The 21278-nt window shown below is 35.3% G+C and overlaps 1 protein-coding gene across 2 annotated transcripts; it reads left to right on the plus strand.

Moving 5' to 3' along the window:
* The first annotated feature begins 4952 nt into the window (after positions 1-4952).
* LOC126886712 (DNA methyltransferase 1-associated protein 1) lies at positions 4953-20690 on the plus strand. Of its 2 annotated transcripts, none has more exons than XM_050653714.1 (6): positions 4953-5305; positions 7875-8044; positions 8143-8655; positions 12216-12369; positions 18386-18540; positions 19904-20690. In XM_050653714.1, the coding sequence occupies exons 1-6, from the start codon at positions 5098-5100 to the stop codon at positions 20012-20014; spliced, it is 1311 nt and encodes a 436-aa protein (XP_050509671.1). In that variant the 5' UTR covers positions 4953-5097; the 3' UTR covers positions 20015-20690. The 2 variants fall into 2 exon arrangements, with proteins under 2 accessions (XP_050509671.1, XP_050509672.1); XM_050653715.1 differs by having other exon boundaries at positions 12228-12369.
* Positions 20691-21278: the final 588 nt, after the last annotated feature.

The raw sequence follows: 21278 nt of genomic DNA on the forward strand, positions 1-21278 counted from the left end.
CTTATGTAAATCAAATTATTTTGATTTTGAATTGAAATGATTTAGAATTGAAAAAATACAACAAAACATAGGGTAAGAAGACAATATATTAGGTGAATATTGATAGAAATTTTGATGGTAATCAAATTATGTAAAAAAAAGTATTACATACTACTTATGTATTTTGGTAGGTTCAAGGTAGGTATCGGAGCCCGTATAACGACTAATAAATTTCGCAATCACTTGCGTCGTGCAAAGTGGCTATGTTCAAATATCATAACAAAATTTGATCAACTATTTATAAAACACTTACCAGTGAAAGATTCTTTAGCTTTGAATAAGCGAGATCTGCGGCACTCATACTAGGCACAGTTTGATGAGCTTTCACATTGGCATGCAACAATCATCTCTTCTATGTAAATAAGTCCAAAAATATAATATGAAAACTATTTAAAAAGGCAGTATAACCATTAACTAAGTTTTTGTTTGTTGTTTCTCTTCCTACAAATTTTAAAACGCAACAAGCATACATTATAACCAAACACAGTCCCACAGCTGTGCCACAGCTGCCATATTGGATAATTTTTGTCATGTCATTTGAACATCCAATCAGAACAAAGTTATAATGCGCATGCGCCCGGTCGCTAGGTTTTCCCATATAAAATTTCACCGTCATTACGCCCATAAAGAAGTATAACTTAAAAAACCATTCAGATAGCTAGATTTTGTCACAGTCACAAGGTCTTCTGTGCTCATTTCTGGTGTTAATTGCCTGGTGTATATTGATTAACCTACAGTTGACGCCATCTCTTGATAGCATAAATAAGTTTGTCTAGTTATATAACCTCAAAATATATGTAATTAACCTAAAATATTGAAATGTTATTAAAATTGTGAGAAAATAATGAAATAATATAAAATCGTAGACCTAATATAATACCTAATAGACTGCGCGCTTCAATCTAAAATTATTCGACCAGTGCGACAGAGAAAAAAAACCGTATTAGGTATAGGCATCTCTTTCTAGTCGAAGGAGTTTATCCAATGACGTTGGGTTTATCGACCACGTGATTTTCTCACTGTCGCCGATTTGCTAAACAACGCCGATTAGAAAGACATCATCATCATCATCATCATCATCATTGGCTCGACAGCCCTTTCTGGGTCTTGGCCTGTTCCAGGATTCTTCTCCACTCTGATCTGTTTCGTGCTTTTTTTCTCCAGTTTTTTTATTTTTAAGGTTTTTATATCATTTTCTATTTGTTCTAAATATCTCAGCTCCGGTCTTCCTCTTGTTCTTTTTCCTACTGGCATCTGTTTGAATATTTTGTTTGGTATTTCGCCTTCTTCCATTCTTTCTACATGTCCCATCCAACGCAGCCGTCCTATTTTAATGAATGTTATGATATCTGGATCCTGGTATATTTCGTATAGTTCAAAGTTGTACCTTCTTCGCCAAATTCAATTTTCTTTTGTGCCCTTATATATGTGTCGCAAGATTTTTCTTTCAAAGGTGGCTAGCAATGTTTCCTCTCTTTTAGTGAGTGTCCAGGTTTCTGAGCCGTATGTGAGTACCGGTCTTATTAGGGTTTTGTATATTTGGCATTTTGTTTTCCTTGCGACGTTGTCTGATCTTAGTTGCCGAATTAAGCCATGATAACTTTTATTGGCAATAAATATTCGCCTCTTCACTTCCTCTGCTACGTTATTATCAGATGTGACTAGGGATCCCAAGTAAGTATGTAAAGTTTTTTACCCTCTCAATGTTGTATTCTCCTATTGTTATATTTTGTGGCTGCCTTATTTCTGTGTTTTTACTTACCTGCATATATTTTGTTTTGTTCTGGTTGATTTTCAGGCCACTATTTTGTGCAGCTCGTTCTATTTGATTGAATGCCTCTATCTAATAAAATAGAATAGAAAGAGATGCCTATATCTAATACAGTCATTTTTCTCTTTCGCACTGATTGCACATTTTTACTCTGTAGCGCGCGGTTTAGGCATTATATGTCTATAAAATAAGTTTGTCGAGTTTTATAACCTCAAAATGAGTTTTTACTGTGTAACTAACCTAAGAAAGTTTTAAAAATTGCGATAAAAAAGTAAAATGATATAAAATAGAACAGTTCTTGCTGAAATGATCTTTTCTCGATATATTAGTCATAGTGAGGAAACCAAAAATCAAAATTGGGATAAAAGTAAAGCTTGTTGTAATCGACGCTACACTCCCGTTGTTGCTGTGAGATTTATATCAATGTTAGTTTAAGAGAAATAGGCCTCGATCCCGCGTACCAAAAAAAGTTCATTAATAATTAGCAAGCTGAAAATTTGTTAATAGCTTAACGGTGTCTAGTTGGACAAACTTTGATGTATGGGAACATTGGAACAGGGGAAGTTTTAATTGTGGAACGTGATTTTAATTGTGGAGCAGTGGCGTACTGAGCATGGTTCCGCGGGTTCCGTGGAACCAGGGCTCGGGCCCCGCAGGTGCCCGCTCTAACGCACTTTTTGCTTCTTTTGTTTTTAATTTGATGGGGAAATTTTGAACTACACAAGAACACAGTAGAAAATGTAACTGCTTAATAAATTTTAATGTTTTTGTAGGTACTTAAAATAAATAAAAACGAAGAATACCTATTCATCAAAAAATTTGAAAACAAAATTTAAATTTATTAAGAAACACAGGGAACGCTGTTGTAAGGTTCCTTACTCGTTTTACCTGCTTACCGAAGACCTTGTTTCAACACTTGTTTAAAGACTAACATCCGGCGCCAGTGCCTGCCTACACGTGCTAACTCAAACACTTGTATTTTTTTATATTAGCACGATCCATGAATAAGTTGTTGCAGGTAAACTACAGAGTTGCAAAAATTCGGAAACTGATCATCATCATCAATCAGCCCTGTGCATTCCGATGCTGGATATAGGCCTCCCCTCTTTCCCTCCACTGTCTTCTGTCCTGGGCGCTTAGAATCCAATTAGTTTTATTTCACGTTGAAATATTCGATTTGGAATTTGAAGAATACGAACCTATTTTTCATTACCTACAACTCTGCTCCTCATGGGTCTACAGACTTAGTATATACACCATATTTTTTTCACTTTTTTATAAGCTATATTTTTACTAAGAATATTTTTTTCGATAAAGTACTAACTTTTGAGTTATTTGCGAAAAACCGTCTCGAAACGTGTGCTTTTTTTGTTGAAAAATGAACATATTCACTCACAAATAACTCGAAAAGTATTGACTTAGTGAGAAAACTCTATAAAACTAAAGTTGCTTAGAATTAGTCAGTTTATCCAATTCCGGACTTATCTTGAACGTATGTTTTTCACCCCCGAGAAGTGTTTCCATCCCAACTGGAACCAGTTACTGATCTATCAGTACGCCACTGTTGTGGAGCGTGTCATCCTGACAAGTTAATGATTGTGTAAACTAGCAGGTTGTTTTTAAATTTATTCAATAGCAAACTTTATATACTTAATATACGAAAAAATGGTCGTCCGACAAATATGTTATGCATTTTAATAAGTCCGATACGTGTAGAACATGTCAAATGGCAGGAATTATACATGGGACGTTTTCGTAGTCTGACGTTCGAAACCTGTAACCTGTTCCACAATTAAAACTTCCCCTGTTCCAGTGTTCCCATACATCAAAGTTTGTCCGACTAGACACCGTTAGGCTATGAACAAATTTTCAGCTTGCTATTAATAAACCTTTTTTTGGTACGCTGGATCCAGGCCTTAAAACATTTACACGAGTATTTTATTTTCTGGTGCACCGTTTTATATTGTAAGGATTTTTTACACGTTCACGCTGTGTCTTAAAAGTGTAATTTTTTTGATACGATACGACTCATCAATGGATGAGATTGTGTATCAAGCGTTTAGCAATTCAAAAAGCAATTGGAGTGAGTTATTTGTAGATTTTAATCTCATATTACCTATAAGAAATATATACATATATAAGTGTAATGGTTAAACTTGTGAGAATATTTTTCTTTTCAGTTCAATGGAATGTATGCCATATTTATTTAGAATAATATTATAATTCAATTTGTGAAATATTACTGTGTATTACGCCAATTTACTGGTTTATTTTCAATAAATGACAATTGATGCTCAATTCTCTTTTTACTTAACCCCAGAGTAGAATACCTAAATAAGTATCTATGGGACATTCCACGAACATACGCCTGTTTTGGATTACTTCGACAACGAATATTTTACTGTGCAAAATAAGAAGAACGAAAGTAAATTGCAAATTACATTGTTGTTTATTGGAATAATTATTAGCGCCATTTACTTTCGTACTTCTTATGTTGCACAGTAAAATATTCGTTGTCGAAGTAATCCAAAACAGGCGTATGTTCGTGGAATGGCCCATATAGTATTTTTACTACAAAAGCGATATCACAGAGAATATAAGAATTTATATAAAAACGAAAATATGAACTACGCGCACATAGACAGTATGAAGTTAGTTACTAAATATTGCAAGTTACATTTCAGTACAAATAAACAGTGTAAAAAATATATTGGTGTTTTTGTTAATTCAATTATATATATGACGCTGACAGAGATATTTACTGATAATTTATTAGTAAATATATTTTTTTATATCAAAATGCATAATACGGACCTGGCCTATCGTTTAAGAATTAAAAATATCTGTTCCGCCATCTATGGTATAATTTTCAAAGCGACTAAATCATGCAAGGTTTTCTGTAATACCCTTTGATAAAATTTTGTTCAGCTTTTGATCTAATAGGAAAAGGGGTAAAGCGAAAGGTTTTAAGCCGTTAAAAATTATTTATTTGATTAGTGAATTAATGTTTTATGTTTTTATATTACATAAAATTAAAAGATTCAAATAAATTATTTGCAAATTAGTTCCGCCATCTGTGATCTAGTTACTGAACATATGAAGTCCCCCAAAGATGGCGAAAGCATTGACTTCTGTCACTGTCAGTTCTGTCAATGTCAAACTAAAAATTATGGCTTACAAGTTTGTTTTGTTAGCCAGTAAAATAAAAAAATAAAAACGTGTAGAACTATTTTCTTAAAAAGCATTTTGAGGATTTAACAGAAACATAAGTGAATAAATACGCAGGAATGGCAGACGTTAGAGATATCATGGAGTTGGAGAGACCCTCCACTCCAGAAGTGACAAGAGAAACCTTTTTGGGGAATGATAAACTGAAGAAAAGGGCTTCTACGGGCCCCAAGGTGTCAAAACGACCAGAAGGAATGCACAGGGAAGTGTTTGCATTATTGTATAATGATAATAAAGATGCCCCTCCGTTATTTTCTTCTGATACAAGTAAGTAGGTGACTTTGTAGTAGATTAGTGTAGTGCACCCGGTCCTAGAGCTTTCCTGCCAGAACCTAGCACCTTCCCCTGCTTCTTCAGATTCATAAAATGGTTAATAGTCAGTTGATATTTTAGAACATAAATACCTAGGTTGGTCTTCCATTGGGTCTGCTAATTTGAATGAGCTGCAATATGTCTCTTCTAGTGTTTATTCTCTCACACTTGCAATTATCACCCAAGTCACAGGATTTCAGAATGTCCACAATGGTTTTCTTGTATAATCATTGGGGCCAATCCAGTAATAAAAAGGAATGCTTTTTTGGTGCTGCTCTCAGTGCACAATTTTGGTTTTAGCCCTTGTGTGGTTTAGAACTATTTGTTAGGCTTCACTCTCTCCCGACAATACCCCTTCAACACTCACAACCTGCACCTTTTCTTTCAGACATGATTTTTTGAGATTAGTACTCTCGGAATAAAAGTTGTATTTTTGTAATTTTTGCTGGAGGATTTCGTGGCTGATCCAGTTGAAAACCTTACTAAGTCCCCCAAAAGGATTGAGTTAAAATTACCCTGTAATATACAATATGAGATTTAAAATACCTAAAACTGTATCTTTAATTTTGCTAAAACTCAATTGATATTCAGAAAACATACCATTGACCTCAAAAAATCTAGTATTTGTAGTTCCATGTACTTTTCCACAATTTTCTTAATAATTGGCAGCAGTGAAACTGGCTGATAATTTTCTGGTAGGTTCGAGTCCCCTTTTTTGAAGATTAGAATAGATTGGATAATACATGTTGTAACTTATACTCCGATAATAATTTCAAGGAAAATATAAACACAGGGGCAGTTTCTCCATTGGTTCACTTGTGCAGTGAACACCCAATAAAATTTCATTAAAATACATATTTTTAAAAATCTCATACATATCATTAAAATATTTTTTCTTAAATCTCATAAATATCATAGTATCATTAAAATATAACTGTATTTATTAATCTCATAATTTATTTGCACAACACCGCTATGCTAGATGCACGTGATAAGTGCAGAATTCAAATTGAACCCAGCGACTATACAGTAACCCTATAGAAGAACGAGAGCTCTTAAATCCGTGAACCAGTGATTCTCCTATCTTAAAACATTGACGATTTGTGCACTGCACTGTCCGCCAGAGACAGGGGCGGAGCGTTTCGATTCACAGTTTGGCATTTTCTGTTGTGGGATTTTATTAAATACAATATTGGTAGGTAGTTTTTTTAGGATGAAGCCTTATTCAGTGAAGTTTATAAAAGAAAATGCAAATAGTTTTGAAAATCGACTTCTTATAAAAAGAATGGACTAACTTGGCCGGAGATAAACTTGGTACAAGAATGTGCAATAAGAAACAAAAAGTTTAAACATTGTTTTAAAGTTGAACAATATAGAAAAACTTCGTGATTATGTGGGTGTGATAAACTACATTCTTTATTTTGTTTTCCATGTTTAGTATTTTCAAAGAATAAAACTATAATTTCAATCTTGGTCTTTGGATGCCGTTAAAATAAACGGATTTTTAAACAGTTTTGACAAAGCCATTTCAATATTCGTAACTTCTGCCTCCACCTTCACTACCGAAGAAGCGCCATCATTCAGTAGGTATCATATTCTGCACAAAACAAAAAAAGTGTGTGACATCCTGGCTAATCGGGTCAAAGATAGGTTTCATTTTACAGAACATCTTATGACGAGGCCCCAAAAATTTTTCGCCGCGGCACTTATTCACCGTTTGTATAATTACATTCTTTAATTGAACACCCTCCTTAAATTACCACGAGTCGCCACTGTTAAACATATGATACCTACATTTAACTTCTTTAACACCTTGGCTGAATTACAGGACAAATAGACCTCGTTAACATTAACAGTTGGCTGTGTAAAGCATGGTGGCAAATGGGGTATACGGGACATAATAATATGTCTCGTAATGCACTCAACGTAAGTTTATAAATATCTGTAAATGCAGCCAAGGTGTTATAATAATCATACAGTATTCAATACATTTTTCTAAGTTAAAATTCACGTTACACTCTAACACATTACAATTAAAATTATCCCTAACAAACATACATGTTCCTTCTCCAACTGAATCCAATTTGGCTGAAAAAGCGTCCAGTTCATCTACTTATTATTCCGTAATGATTGCACATTTGCATGTAAAATCCTTATGTTGACCTTTGTTTTATGGATAGTATATGGAGATATAAAGGCACATTCCCCTGGTTTTGGAGATTCACAGAATGGATAATATAAGTCACTCCATTAGTAACTTTTGTTACTCTTCCTTTTGTTGATATTGTTGTTGTGCATCACGGGCCAGTGGAGTGCCTAAAATATATTGAACATTCTGTGGAGTATTGCCATAAATCAATTTATCTATGTCCACTCTAATGCTACCTGCTATAAACCAGGTATAATCAGCATAATAGAATCATTCTTACTTTAAATCTAATTTTGTAATTTTTATCGCAGTAATTTCTTGTGTAAAATGTTCCATCTGCTCATATATGTAGGTTAATTTGTAGCTAATTTTTAGTTGGTAACAATGGTTATAAACAGACGAAAATCAAATTGGGAATGAGGAAGCCCAGAAAGTGGAAATGGATGCCTTTTACTAATCCAGGTCGATCAGATAATGCAACTTTTTACCACTGGAGAAGGCCATCGGATGAACCAAAGGAATATCCATTTGCTAAGTTTAATAAGGTGAATATGTTTGCACTCTTCATTGACTTGACCAATAGCATTTAATGCTTTCTAGCAACTGTATCACTTATTTTTTTATTCTTTGTGCCATTTTCTAGGTGATCGAGGTAGTTAAGTATACCGAACAAGAATACAACACTCATTTAAAATGTGATAACTGGACAAAAGAAGAAACTGATCACTTAATAGACCTTGCCAAGAGATTCGATCTAAGATTTATTGTCATGGCTGACAGATATGATACTGAAAAATACCCAAAAAGATCTGTAGAAGATTTAAAACAAAGATACTACAAAATTTGTGGAATTTTATCCAAACTGAATGGAGAAAAGAAAATTTACACATACGATGCAGACCACGAACGAAGAAGAAAAGAACAATTGAAGAAATTGTATGAAAGGAAACCCGAGCAGATAGAAGAAGAACAGTTTCTACTGGGAGAACTGAAAAAGATAGAAGCGCGCAAGAAGGAGAGGGAAAGGAAGACTCAGGACTTACAGAAACTCATTAGCCAGGCTGACAGTCAGAATGATACTCCCAGGAGGAATGACAAGAAACTGCCCAAGAAGAAAATTGCCAATCCGGCGAGACCTTCCAGAGTCGATACAAATGTAAGTTTTTTTATACATACTTACTTATTTGTTTTTTGCATCACTTGTACCTCTTCGCTATTTTTTTGATTCATTATATTTTTCTATTAACATTTTTAATACACTAAAACTATTGAAGTTATCACACAAGAGGAACAAAGACTGCTTTCAAACCAACTTTTAAAATGTTCTCCAAGCTTTATCAATTTCTTGAGATGATGACCTTGTGGCTTAAACATTCTTCAATGTTTGCTTTATAGAAATAATCAATTTTTCATGTGTTAAAACTTAACACTATTTTGATCCTTAATGATGTATTTAGTGGTTTTATTGACTTCTCTTCTGACTTTTGGCAAAGATATTGTTGTATATCCTTCAACTTTTTATTGAACTTTTTTATATTTTTATTGAACTTATAAAATAATGCTTACTATAAAGTTGTTCAATAAGATTAGTCATCCAATAAGAAATGAGATTTCTCATTTTATTTTTCTTAAAATAATACTACTGGTAAATTTCTTTTAAAAATTATTTACAGAATGGGGTCATCTTTCGGTATCAGTTAAATCCATGTATGTATTGCCATTTCAGGCCAGAATACATCGACAAACTGTTTGACGATGAAAGAAGAGATCTGGAACACATATAACTTACTTCAGAAGAAATAGGTCCAGATATTACAAAAGAAGAAATTTTACACACATTAAAAACAATGAAGAGCGGGAAAAGCGCTGGACCTGACATGCTTCCAATCAAAATAATAAAAGTTGTGGTTGAGCAGCACATTGATATTTTAGTTACACTCTTGAACCAAAATAGCTCAGGCATATTACCCAAAGACTGTTCTCGATCTTTATTTGTCTCCTCAAAAAGAAAAACGCAAGAGAATGCAGAGAGTACCATACATTTAGCTTGATGTCCCATGTATTAAAGTTAAAAGTCATCCTCAACCGAATATATAATAAACTGGACATAGATATTAGATACTATAAGCAGTGAACAGAAGTATGTCTTAACGAAGAGTTGTTAGAGAAAATAGAAATTAGACGTGGGGTGAGACAGGGGTGCCTCTGTCGCCAATCCTTTTTAATACCTACTCAGAAGAGATCCTAAAAAAGATCTCGAGGGTGAAGCAGCTGGAATAATGGTGAATGGAATTCCCATTAACAACATTAGATATGCGGATGACTCTGTCATCGTAGCCGAAAATATTGGGGATCTTCAGAGGCTGGTGACCAGAATAGCGGAGTTTAGACAAGAATACAGTCTAATGGTGAACGTCAAGGAGACACAATTTATGAGAATACCGAAAACTCAAAGAAATAACGAGAATTTCTTCATAAACAGAACCAATTGTTGAACGAGTAGACCAATATGCATATCTTGGAACAATGATCAACTCCACAGGTGATTACTTCCAGGAAATCAGAATAGAAGAGGCTAGAGCAAATTTTAACAAAATGTGAAAAGTGCTCCGCACAAGAGATTTGAAGTTGGAGCTAAGAGTTACGTTGGGTAGGTGCTACGTTTTCTCGACTTTGTTTTATGGAATGCAAGCTTGGACCTTGAATGCGACATCGATGAAAAAACTGGAATCATTCGAATTGTGACTGTATAGAAGAATTCTGAAAATATCGTGGACAGAACATGTCACAAACAAAGAGGTTCTAAGAAGGATGAATTAAGGAATTGAAATCTTAAATACAATTAAAACAAGAAAATTGGAATATCTCAGATATATTCATCATCATCATCATGGCTTATTCACTCCTGGCGGAGTGTTTGCCGCCCTTTTAGGCTCTCTGATTCATTTATTGCGGAGAATCAGTCCGCTGTTGTCTTTTATTATTATAGCAGCGTGTGTGTCTTGGCTTTGTCTACAACTTTCCTCCATTCTTTCCGGTCCTTACAACGCTCCTTCCAATTGTAGATTCTCAGCTTCTTTATGTCTCCTAAGACTTGATCTCTCCATCTTGTTTTGGGTCTTCCCTTTGGTCTCTTTGTTGTTGGTCTCCAGCCACCTGAGCCTTTGCGCTTTCACGAACTTAATTATGTCTTCACCCTGGATGACTTCTTTAATTTCTTCATTGGTTAATCTTCTAAATTCGCGTACCCTTATCCTCACCGTTCCCATTATTCGTCGAATTATCTTTCTCTCTAAGATTTCTAACCTCATTTCATCTTTTTGTGTTAGGCACATCGTCTCTGCACCATAGGTGATCACTGGCCTGATTGCAGTCTTGTAAATTTTTAATTTGGTTGTCTTACTAATGTGCTTTTCTTTCAAGAATTTTTGGTAGTTCCAGTAGGTTTTATTACTCAGTAGGATGCGTTCATTTATTTCATCCGTTCTATCATTTCTGCCATTCACCATCACTCCCAAGTATTTGAAAAGGTGTACTCTTTCAAATGTATATGCAACAAGCTTAATTTCTTTCTCGATGTTCGTATTCTCTCTTGAGCACTTGAGGTATTTCGTTTGGTTTATTAATAGCCCTCTCTTCTTTATCTAGTATTAATATTATATTCTGCATGCATGTTTTTAAATCTCTAGTAACCAGTGCAATATCGTCTGCATACGCCATCAGTTGGGCTGAAGATTTGATAATAGTTCCCATAATTTTGGCTGCTCTTACTGCCCCCTCTATGGCAATGTTAAATAATGTTAGGCATCTGACGGGCCTTCCCTTGTTAAGATTCGTGCCTTGAATTCCTTCATCGTCATTTTCGTGAGACTTACTAGTTTTTCTTGAATGCCTAGTTGATTCATATCATTAATTAGCTCCTCCCTTATTACACTGTCAAAGGCTTGCTTGTAGTCAATAAACAGTATATGTAGATCTATTCTGTGCTCAACTTTTTTCGACGATTTGCGTTACAATGTGTATTGCATCTATTGTTGACTTATCTTCTCTGAATCCTTGTTGGTATTCACCTATTTTTGTTCTCGTTTCTTTTTCTATTCTTTGTCTGATCAAATTAGTTAATATTTTGTACATTGTATTTAATAGCGTGATTCCCCTGTAGTTAGTGCATTTCGTCTTGTCGCCTTTTTTAGGGATTGGTGTTATCAGACCGCAATTCCAGTCGTTCGGCATGCGTTCTTCTTCCCACATTCGTTCTATCAGCTTGTGGATTCTGTGGGCTAGTTCCTCTCCCCCTTTCTTGAAGAACTCATTTATAATGTCGTCTGGTCCTGCTGCTTTCCTCATCTCGGACATATTGCACATGGAAAAAGACTCGACTTACTCCAAATGATTATGCAGGGAAATATCCAAGGGAAAAGAATTATAGGGAGACGTAGAATATCATGGCTGCGCAACCTGAGAGAATGGTACTGACGTACATCAAATGAACTTTTCAGAGCAGCCGTCTTTGTAGTCAGAATAGCTATGATGATTGTCGACTTCCGTCGAGGAGATAGCGCTTGAAGAAGATTTCGATATTATCTTGTACACATTGCTTTTTGTTTGATACATACACCTAACGTTTGGACATTGTAATTTAATATTTTAATTTTTTTTAACATCTAATAGACTCGATGTGAAAACCTTTCTAATGTAATCAACTTGCCTCAATAGCATATTTTGCAGGCTATAGAAAGCGCGGGCATCAAATTTCCAGATTATAAGAACAGCGGCGTCTCGTTGAGATCTCAGCGGATGAAATTGCCCGCGAACGTCGGGCAGAAAAAATCCAAAGGGGTTGAACAAATTCTTCAAGATATGGGATTAGGTAAGTATAATATCTACACTAATCGCTAACTATAATATCATCATCATTATTCTTTACTCCACCAGAAATTCAATCTTTGATATTTATTTACGGATCCCATCCACTGAGTTAGTAAAGAAATCTACATATATTATAAATGTATAAACATTCTCAATTTCTTTGCAAAACGAAAATGCAGCAGCTGCATAATACTCTGGTTAAAGCGGAGAGTGCAGGAAGAGTCTATACCGGTTTCGGAGGTATTTTTCCCCTCATCAGTAAACCCATATCCTCTTCTCTCCGCTTTAACCATTTACCATAGCTTAGGCCTTCCCGAATTGCAAAGAAAGAAATGTCACGGATGAACTAGGGCCATCTACCGAAAAACAAACTAAGTTATCAATCGAAGTAGCGCAGAAAAACGACAATAAATATCGCCTCCGTACCACCAGATTGTATTCCAAAGTATTCCACTTGTTGTCAATCTTGTGGTACGGAGGCGATATTTATTGTCGTTTTCTGCGCTACTTCGATTGATAACTTAGTTTGTTACATATATTATATTACGCAAAAAAACTTTACAACCATCTCCCGTTACAACTTAAATCTGCAACATCTTTCCCAAAGTTCCGTAAAAGGACAAAACCTATCTATCTAAAAGACCATATTATTCAATAGAAGAATTTCTTAATGAATAACTAAGAAAATTGGGTTTCATGCGCAGTAGCTTAAACTTGTCAGTTCCTAATGTTGTATTTTATTTGTTGTAAGTATGTTCCATTTCTGTACCGTGGAGGTAAACAGTCGTAACTCCACTTTTTGCCGAAATGGAGTTAATACCACGCTCTTGTTGTCAGATTTTCATAGCATATTGTGGCAAAAAATCGTACATCCACGTTATTAGTTGCCTACATAAGGCGTTTAGAAACAATAGCAACTCCATTAGTCAGTTGAGGTAAACAGTAGTATATCCATAGCAACTCCATAAATACGTGCGTATATTAGATAGTATGCTTTCGTATGCGGTAGTGGTAAACAATCGTAGCTTCATTTTTATATTAAATGGTATTTTGAGGGTGTTAAAACGGGATAATGAAAAACAGGAGTTCTTTTTTGTTCCAAACATTGTGATTTGGTTTTTGCATTGTTAAATACGGAATATACTATTTTTGTAATCACTTACGATTTTTATTTTGCATATTATCTATTTAAAGACATAGAGGTAAAAAGTCGTAACTCCCATTGTTATACATCAGGTAAATAATTTCTTAACAATACTAATACCCAGTAATAGATTTGCATTTACATATTATAATATACCAATAATGTTGAATTCGATGTAATGGATATAAATTTTTTTTATAGTTTATTGACTAGTCTGTATGTTTTGCGCTTTCTTGCAAATGTATACATTGCGGATATACGACTGTTTACCTCCACTGTACAGATTTGCAATTTATATAAATTTTGCAATAAATTGTTTTTGTCTTTGCTTTCATAGCTTATATACGAGGTCTGGCTGTTAAATAACGAGACTGCGCGCGCAGAGGGCGTCCTAGAGGGGAAGAATGGGAAACGAATGCAGCATTGGATAGCTGGAAGTGTCTACTCTTCCAGTACGAAAACACGTTTTTGTCGCTGCAGTAGTATTTTTTCTGTAGAGGTTAGAAAAGAACGTGTTTTTTTCTCGTGCCGATAACAATGTGTGACGAAAAACATGAGCAACGGATTAATGTGAAATTTCTCGTTAAATTAAAAAAAACTCCGACTGAGTGCTATAATTTGTTGAAAGAGGCGTATGGTGAAAATTCTCTATCTCGTGCGCGTGTTTTCGAATGGTATTAACGATTTTCTGAAGGCCGAGAGAGCGCCGAAGATGACCAACGTTCAGGTCGACCTGTCTCTGTTTCAACTCCGCAAACAGTGACCAAAATAAATGAAATTGTGCGCGGAGATCGTCGTATGAGCATTCGAATGATTGCTGAGACTGTAAACGCCGATAAAGAAACTGTCGGAAAAATTTTACATGACGAATTGAACATAAAGAAAGTCTGTGCGAAGTTGGTCCCAAAAAATTTGACCCCTGACCAAAAGCTCGTCCGTCAACAGATCTGCTCAGATTTTCTTGGTTACATGAAGAGCCTGAATTAATGGAAAACATCATCACTTGCGATGAACCCTGGATATTCAAATACGATGTTGAAACTAAGCGACAATCCATGCACTGGAAAACTTCTGCATCGCCAAGAATGAAAAAAGCAAGGATGTCGAAATCAAAATTTAAAACAATGCTAATCGTTTTTTTTTTCGACATTAACGGCATCGTAATGACTGAATGGGTTCCAGAGGGTCAAACTGTAAACCAAACTTACTATTTGAAAGTTTTGGCAACGCTGCGAGAGCGAATTCGTAAGAAACGGCCGGAGTTGTGGAAAAACAAGTCGTGGATCTTGCACCAGGACAACGCACCTGCCCATAACGCTCTGTCTTGTGAAGCGTTATTTAGCCGCTAGAGGCATTCCAGTGCTCGAACACCCGCCGTACTTGCCTGATGTAGCACCCTGTGACTTTTTCCTGTTTCCGAAGATCAAGTCTGCCTTAAAAGGAATCCGGTTCGAGTCGATGGAAGAGGTGAAGCGAAAAACGGCGGAGCTCCTAAAAGCTCTAACAAAAGAAGACTTCCAGCATTGCTTTGACCAATGGAAAAAACGAACGGAACGGTGTGTGGCGAGGGAAGGGGAATATATTGAAGGAGAGCATTCGATTGTAGAATAATTTTTAAAATAAAACTCTTTTTCATAAGCAGTCTCGATATTTAATAGCCAGACCTCGTACTGTATATTGACGATTTATCTAATTTTAGTAAATTGTAGTTGTTATTTGTTATTGATATTATTTTTCTGTTGACTGTATATATGTATATATTTTGTCCATAAAATTGTAAAAATTTTCAGTGACAATAAAGCATATTTCTATTCTATTCAACCGGGATTTATCCACTGCTGGGTATAGGTCTCCCTCAGTCTTTTCCATGTATTTTTGTCGATCCGTTTTATGTCATCAGACCATCTTGTTGGCGGACGACCTCTACTCCGATATGCTTCTTGTCTTGGTCTCCAGTGTATTATTAGCTGTGTCCATCGGTTATCCGACATTCTAGCTATGTGTCCAGCCCATTTCCACTTAAGGATCATAATTCTTTCTATGGCATCTGTCACTCCTGTTCTCCATCTTATTTCCTCGTTCGTAATCCGATCCCTACTAGAAATGCCTAACATCGAGGGTTCCATAGCTCTTTGGGTAACACAAATTTTATTTCTTATTTTCTTGGTTACTGTTAGGTTTCTACACCGTATGTAAGTACTGGCAACACGCACTGATCAAAGACTTTTTTTTTTGAGACACATAGGCAGTTCTGACTTAAGGATATAGCTCAGCTTGCCGAATGCCACCGTGAATGAGTATTATGCGGCGGCTTAGTTCGCACGTTTGATTATCTGTTCATGCCCTAAGTACTTATAAAAGGTGGTTTTTTCAATATGCGTGCCATTTACTGAAATATTTTCGCTTAAAACAAGATTTGTCATGATTCGTGTTTTTGTGTGGTTGATTTTTAATCCGACTTGTAGGGAGGCTAGGTATAGTTTCTCCAGTTGCTATACTGCATCATCGATGCTGTCGGCAAGAAAAACCAATATCGTCAGCGAACCTCAAATGACCTAAGTATTTCTCCGTTGACATTAATTGAAGCGCTCAGAGCAACAGTGGCCTAACCCACAGATTGATCATTTTTAGATTAATATATCAATAAAAGCAGCAACATTAAATCTTCCGATTAACAAGGGTCTACACAACCTACCTCTATATTTTAATAAATGGCTCTGCATAATTTGTAGCGCCATCCCATAAGCATGGTGTAAACACAAATGCAAAGATTGCATTTATCTCAAAACTTAGTTTTTGGGGTTAGGCCACTGTTGCTCTGAGCGTCTCAATTCCTCTTTCACTCAGATTTGCGTTTTTAAGCATATTATGCTCTATAAATGTTGTAAACAATTTTGGCGAAATTGTGTCTCCCTGTCGCATTCCCCGTTTTATTTTAAATGCGTTGGTCTTTTTCGTTTTATGTCATCAGACCATCTTGTTGGCGGACTACCTCTACTCCTATATGCTTCTTGTCTTGGTCTCCAATGTATTATTCGCTGTGTCCATCTGTTATCCGACATTCTAGGTACGTGCCACGTACAGTTCCACGTAAGGGTCATAATTCTTTCTATGGCATCTGTCACTCCTGTACTCCGTCTTATTTCCTCGTTCGTAATCCGATCCCTACTAGAAATGCCTAACATCGAGGGTTCCATAGCTCTTTGGGTAACACAAATTTTATTTCTTATTTTCTTGGTTACCGTTAGGTTTCTACACCGTATGTAAGTACTGGCAACACGCACTGATCAAAGACTTTGTTTTGAGACCCATATTCAGTTCTGACTTAAGGATATAGCTCAGCTTGCCGAATGCCACCGTGAATGAGTATTATGCGGCGGCTTAGTTCGCACGTTTGATTATCTGTTCATGCCCTAAGTACTTATAAAAGGTGGTTTTTTCAATATGCGTGCCATTTACTGAAATCTTTTCGCTTAAAACAAGATTTGTCATGATTCGTGTTTTTGTGTGGTTGATTTTTAATCCGACTTGTAGGGAGGCTAGGTATAGTTCCTCCAATTGCGATACTGCATCATCGATGCTGTCGGCAAAAAAAAAACAATATCGTCAGCGAACCTCAAATGACCTAAGTATTTCTCCGTTGACATTAATAATTCCTCTTTCACTTCGATTTTCGTTTCTAAGCATATGCTCTATAAATGTAAACAATTTTGGCGAAATTGTGCCTCCCTGTCGCACTCCCCGTTTTATTTTAAATGTGTTGGTCTTTTTATCTGCCAGTTTGACGCTTGCTGTCGCATTTTGATAGATGTATTTGATCATGTTTATATAGTGATGGTCGATACGGCACTGTTAAAAGCTTTTAACATTTTTTGACCACTTCTTGTATCTAAAGCCTTTTCGTAGTCAATAAATATCAGGACTAATGGCTTGTTATATTCAACACTCTTTTCTATTAAGTTCTTAATTACTTGTAAATGATCATTCGTGTCATATCCTGCTCTAAAACCTGCTTGCTCTCTTGGCTGATAGAAATCCAACTTACTTCCTCGCCTGTTGGTAATAACTCTTGTGAATAACTTATATACTTGTGACAACAAGCTAATGGGGCGGTAGTTTCTAAGGTCGCTGATATCTCCCTTCTTATGAAGTAAGATGATTTCCGCGTTGTTCCACTGCGTCGGTGTTATCGCTTCGCACAGACATTTACTGAACAATTTAGCAAACGCCATTAAGTTTATTTCCTCCTAATTTTAGGCTTTCAGTCATTATTATTTTATCTTCACCTATTCTGGCGATTTATTGTTCTTCATCATTTGAAGCACATTTGTAATTTCGCCAATAGTTACGTTCGGCATTAATTCTGAGCCTTGATTCTCTATTTTTGGTAAAGGGCGTCTTTCATCAGATTCACTTGTTTCATAGAGTTGTCTGTAGAAGTCTTCTACTGTTATCACTATTTATTTTTGACAATATTGAGAGATTAATCCTTCTTTCATCCGTAGCTATCCGTAGAATTACTCTAACTTCATCATTTTTTGACTTAATATTATTGCAAAAAAATTAATTTGGGATCAACAAATAAAAAAAAACTACCCATCGCTTTGAAATTTTGAGCATATTTTAAGCTCCACAATACCCAACATTCCATGTAACATGAAGCTTTTCAGCTACAGTCTTATCTACCGTTTCAAGATATGGGTTAGCAAAAATATTATAATTAGTATATTTTTTCGCTCCAGCATTCGTTGCTTTGCAAATTTTAGAAACCACGAAGGTGTTACCGGAAAACTTGGTCCCAAAAAGTTTTATTTTTAATCTTATTTTAATTTTATTAAAGTAAAACTTTAGCTTGATGTATTATACGTTTTAGAATTAAATCCTACCCCATCAGAGGAGATATGTCAGCATTTCAATGAACTCCGGAGCGACATGGTTCTATTAATGGAAATCAAAGGAGCTTTAGCAACGTGTGAATACGAATTACAGTCTCTAAGACACCAATACGAGGCCCTAAATCCAGGAAAGGTAAAGTATAGTACTTAGGGTGAAATTTTCAGGCAAATCATGTAAAGATTAAGTTTTTCAATCTAAATAACAAAAAAACAGTTTTAAGTACATTTGAATGTTTTGTAACGTTATAAACAGTAATTTTTTATTTATTGTCTTCAAATAGTTATTTAATTCGTAATTTCTTTAAGTTAAGGGGCGTTTAAACGGGCTAGTTTTTAAAGCAATATGTTGCCGGCAATATATATTCGGTATGTTGCTGGCAACATTGCAGCATCTAATGAAAATATCGGCGTAGGGCCGAGCCATGTGGCCGAAATATTGCTGGTATTTGAACACTATTGCAGTTAGTGGCTGATGCGTTGCCGATAAGTTCCGACTACTGTGGAAAATCTTGCATGTTGCTCGGCTATTCTGTAGAAATTTAATTTGGTTTTGTCAAAACATACAAAGAAAAAATGAATACGTGGTCAAATGAAAACAGAATGAGTTTTATTAATGCAGTACATTTAAGTCTAGAGTTGTGGGATGTAGAAAATACATCATACAAAGACAGAAATGCAAAGAAAAATAGTTGGACGGCCATTTCACAAGAATTCCAGGCGTAACCAGGATGATCCTAAGGGGGGGGTTACAACTACCTGAAAGGGGGGGGGGGTTACAACTACTGGAAGACCATGGTGTTAAGCGTATAGAGCTCAAAGTACATCCCAATGGGGGGGGGGTTATAACCCCCAAAACCCCCCTGGTTACGCCTATGCAAGAATTCAATGTAACACCGGACGAAACTTATAAAAATTCAGAAGTTTAAGGACATATGCGAAAAATGAACACAAAAAGGTAATTCAAAAGAAAAGTGGAAGTCAATGTGGCAAAATTGTAAATTGGTTTGCGTATGAAGCAATTCAATTTATTTCATCTCGGGATATACCAGAAACGGGTATTGATAGTGTAATCATTCGTCTCGAGAATACTTCAAGGGTATTTTTCGTCTAAAACGGATATATAATGCAACAAGCATGGCTGGAAATATTGCAGTAAATATTTTTTATTATTGTTGACAGGGCATACGTAAATATTTCTGTTTTTACAAATATCGCTGAGCAATATTTCCACTAAATATTGCCGAAAATATGCAATTTTAGTGGCCCGTCTAAATGACCCTTAACGTATATTTGTTAACTTGAAGCCCCACGTTGGGCGCCAATTTTATATAAAGAACGCTGGGCTCACTTTTTAACGGTTTTTGCCTAGCTGACGGATTAGGTATAAGATAATTATTTGAAGATAAAAAAGGAATAACGTGTCATTGTTTTAACATTTCGTACTCTCTATGACCTTACAGTAAAGGTAACAAGACTAAACTGTTTTTTTTTTGTAGACGTTGGCCATTCCTCCGCAGTTGTCGTCAAATAGTGAAGTCGAAGCTAAAATTAGCACCAGCGAAATCATCGACGTTGTCGGATCTCCAGATACGCCGTCAAATACTTAGCTAGTAAAAATAATGAGAAGCGGTAAGGGGTGTGTGTATTATACGTAAATTCTTTCTAACATTAGTTAATATCCGTGAAAATTAAATAATTTGTTGTAAGTAGGATTTTACGTTTGATAGTTTGACTTAACGGGTGTTTGTTGGCAATCGCTTCTTTTTCGTCTTTTTTTCGTCAGCTTTTCACTTCACATCCTTTCTTCCCCATATATCCTACTCATTATTTACCATAACACATCAACCTTTCCTCTTTTAGACCCTTTCAAAAATACACAGATACTCCATTAAGTCTTACTGCCTGCTACTTTATTGACAGTCGCTATACTTTGTTTTAACACTTATAGGTTCTATCTGGGTAAAATAACAAAAGTTGTGCAAATTCATCTAAATTTTTTTCGCATACTTTTAATCATTAACAATTTAAGTGTAAATGGCTGATTTTTAGAATTTTCGTCTTTCATTTAAAACCGTTAATAATTTATTAAAAAACTGAACAAGATCACATGTTAAGTCATACGCTCAAATGATACGGTCTGAACCTGTGAGACTCTTAGTTAAGATTTAAGTATTTAGTGTCATTGAATGATGTTTATTTCTGCTGCAGTCACATACTTACAAACTTCTGCTGTTTTAAAATGTATAATGATAGTTTTGTCAATAAATATTATTTTGAAAACATTGTCCTTATTTTCTTTAATATTTATTCCTTTATTATAGTACTTGTCGTCTTTAGTGCTCGTTCAAATATCGAGCACACTTGAACCTACACCTACCTTTAATTGAAAGTTAATGAAAATTGGAACTATTACCATTCCCTAGAAATCAGATGTAGAGGAAGCAAGATTTATATTTAAAAAAAATGGCTAAGCTATTCAAATGTCATGATTTATCAATACCGATAAAGATCAGGTTCTACGATGTTATATCTTCCCAATACTGCTGTACGGAGTTGAGTCATGGACTCTCACAAGCACTAATGGAGGAATAAAACCAAAATTAAAATATTTTATAGATTTATTCTTATCATACCGTTAGTTGTCACAAAGTATTTATAAACTAATAAGAATAAACACAAATGTCTTATCACAAAAACATGTACACCAAAGATGACTCATTAAATATAACAAATTAAACAGTAACAAAAAGGACAAACGATTATTAATAAAGATGGTTATTGGCTGGAAATACTTTATTTTAAGGATACATCCAAAGTGGTCAAGTTTAAAAATTTTGTTAGTATTAGAGGAGATACAGTAGTATACAGTCA

Source organism: Diabrotica virgifera, chromosome 6, assembly GCF_917563875.1.
Source record: "Diabrotica virgifera virgifera chromosome 6, PGI_DIABVI_V3a".
Classification (NCBI taxonomy): Eukaryota; Metazoa; Arthropoda; class Insecta; order Coleoptera; family Chrysomelidae; genus Diabrotica; species Diabrotica virgifera.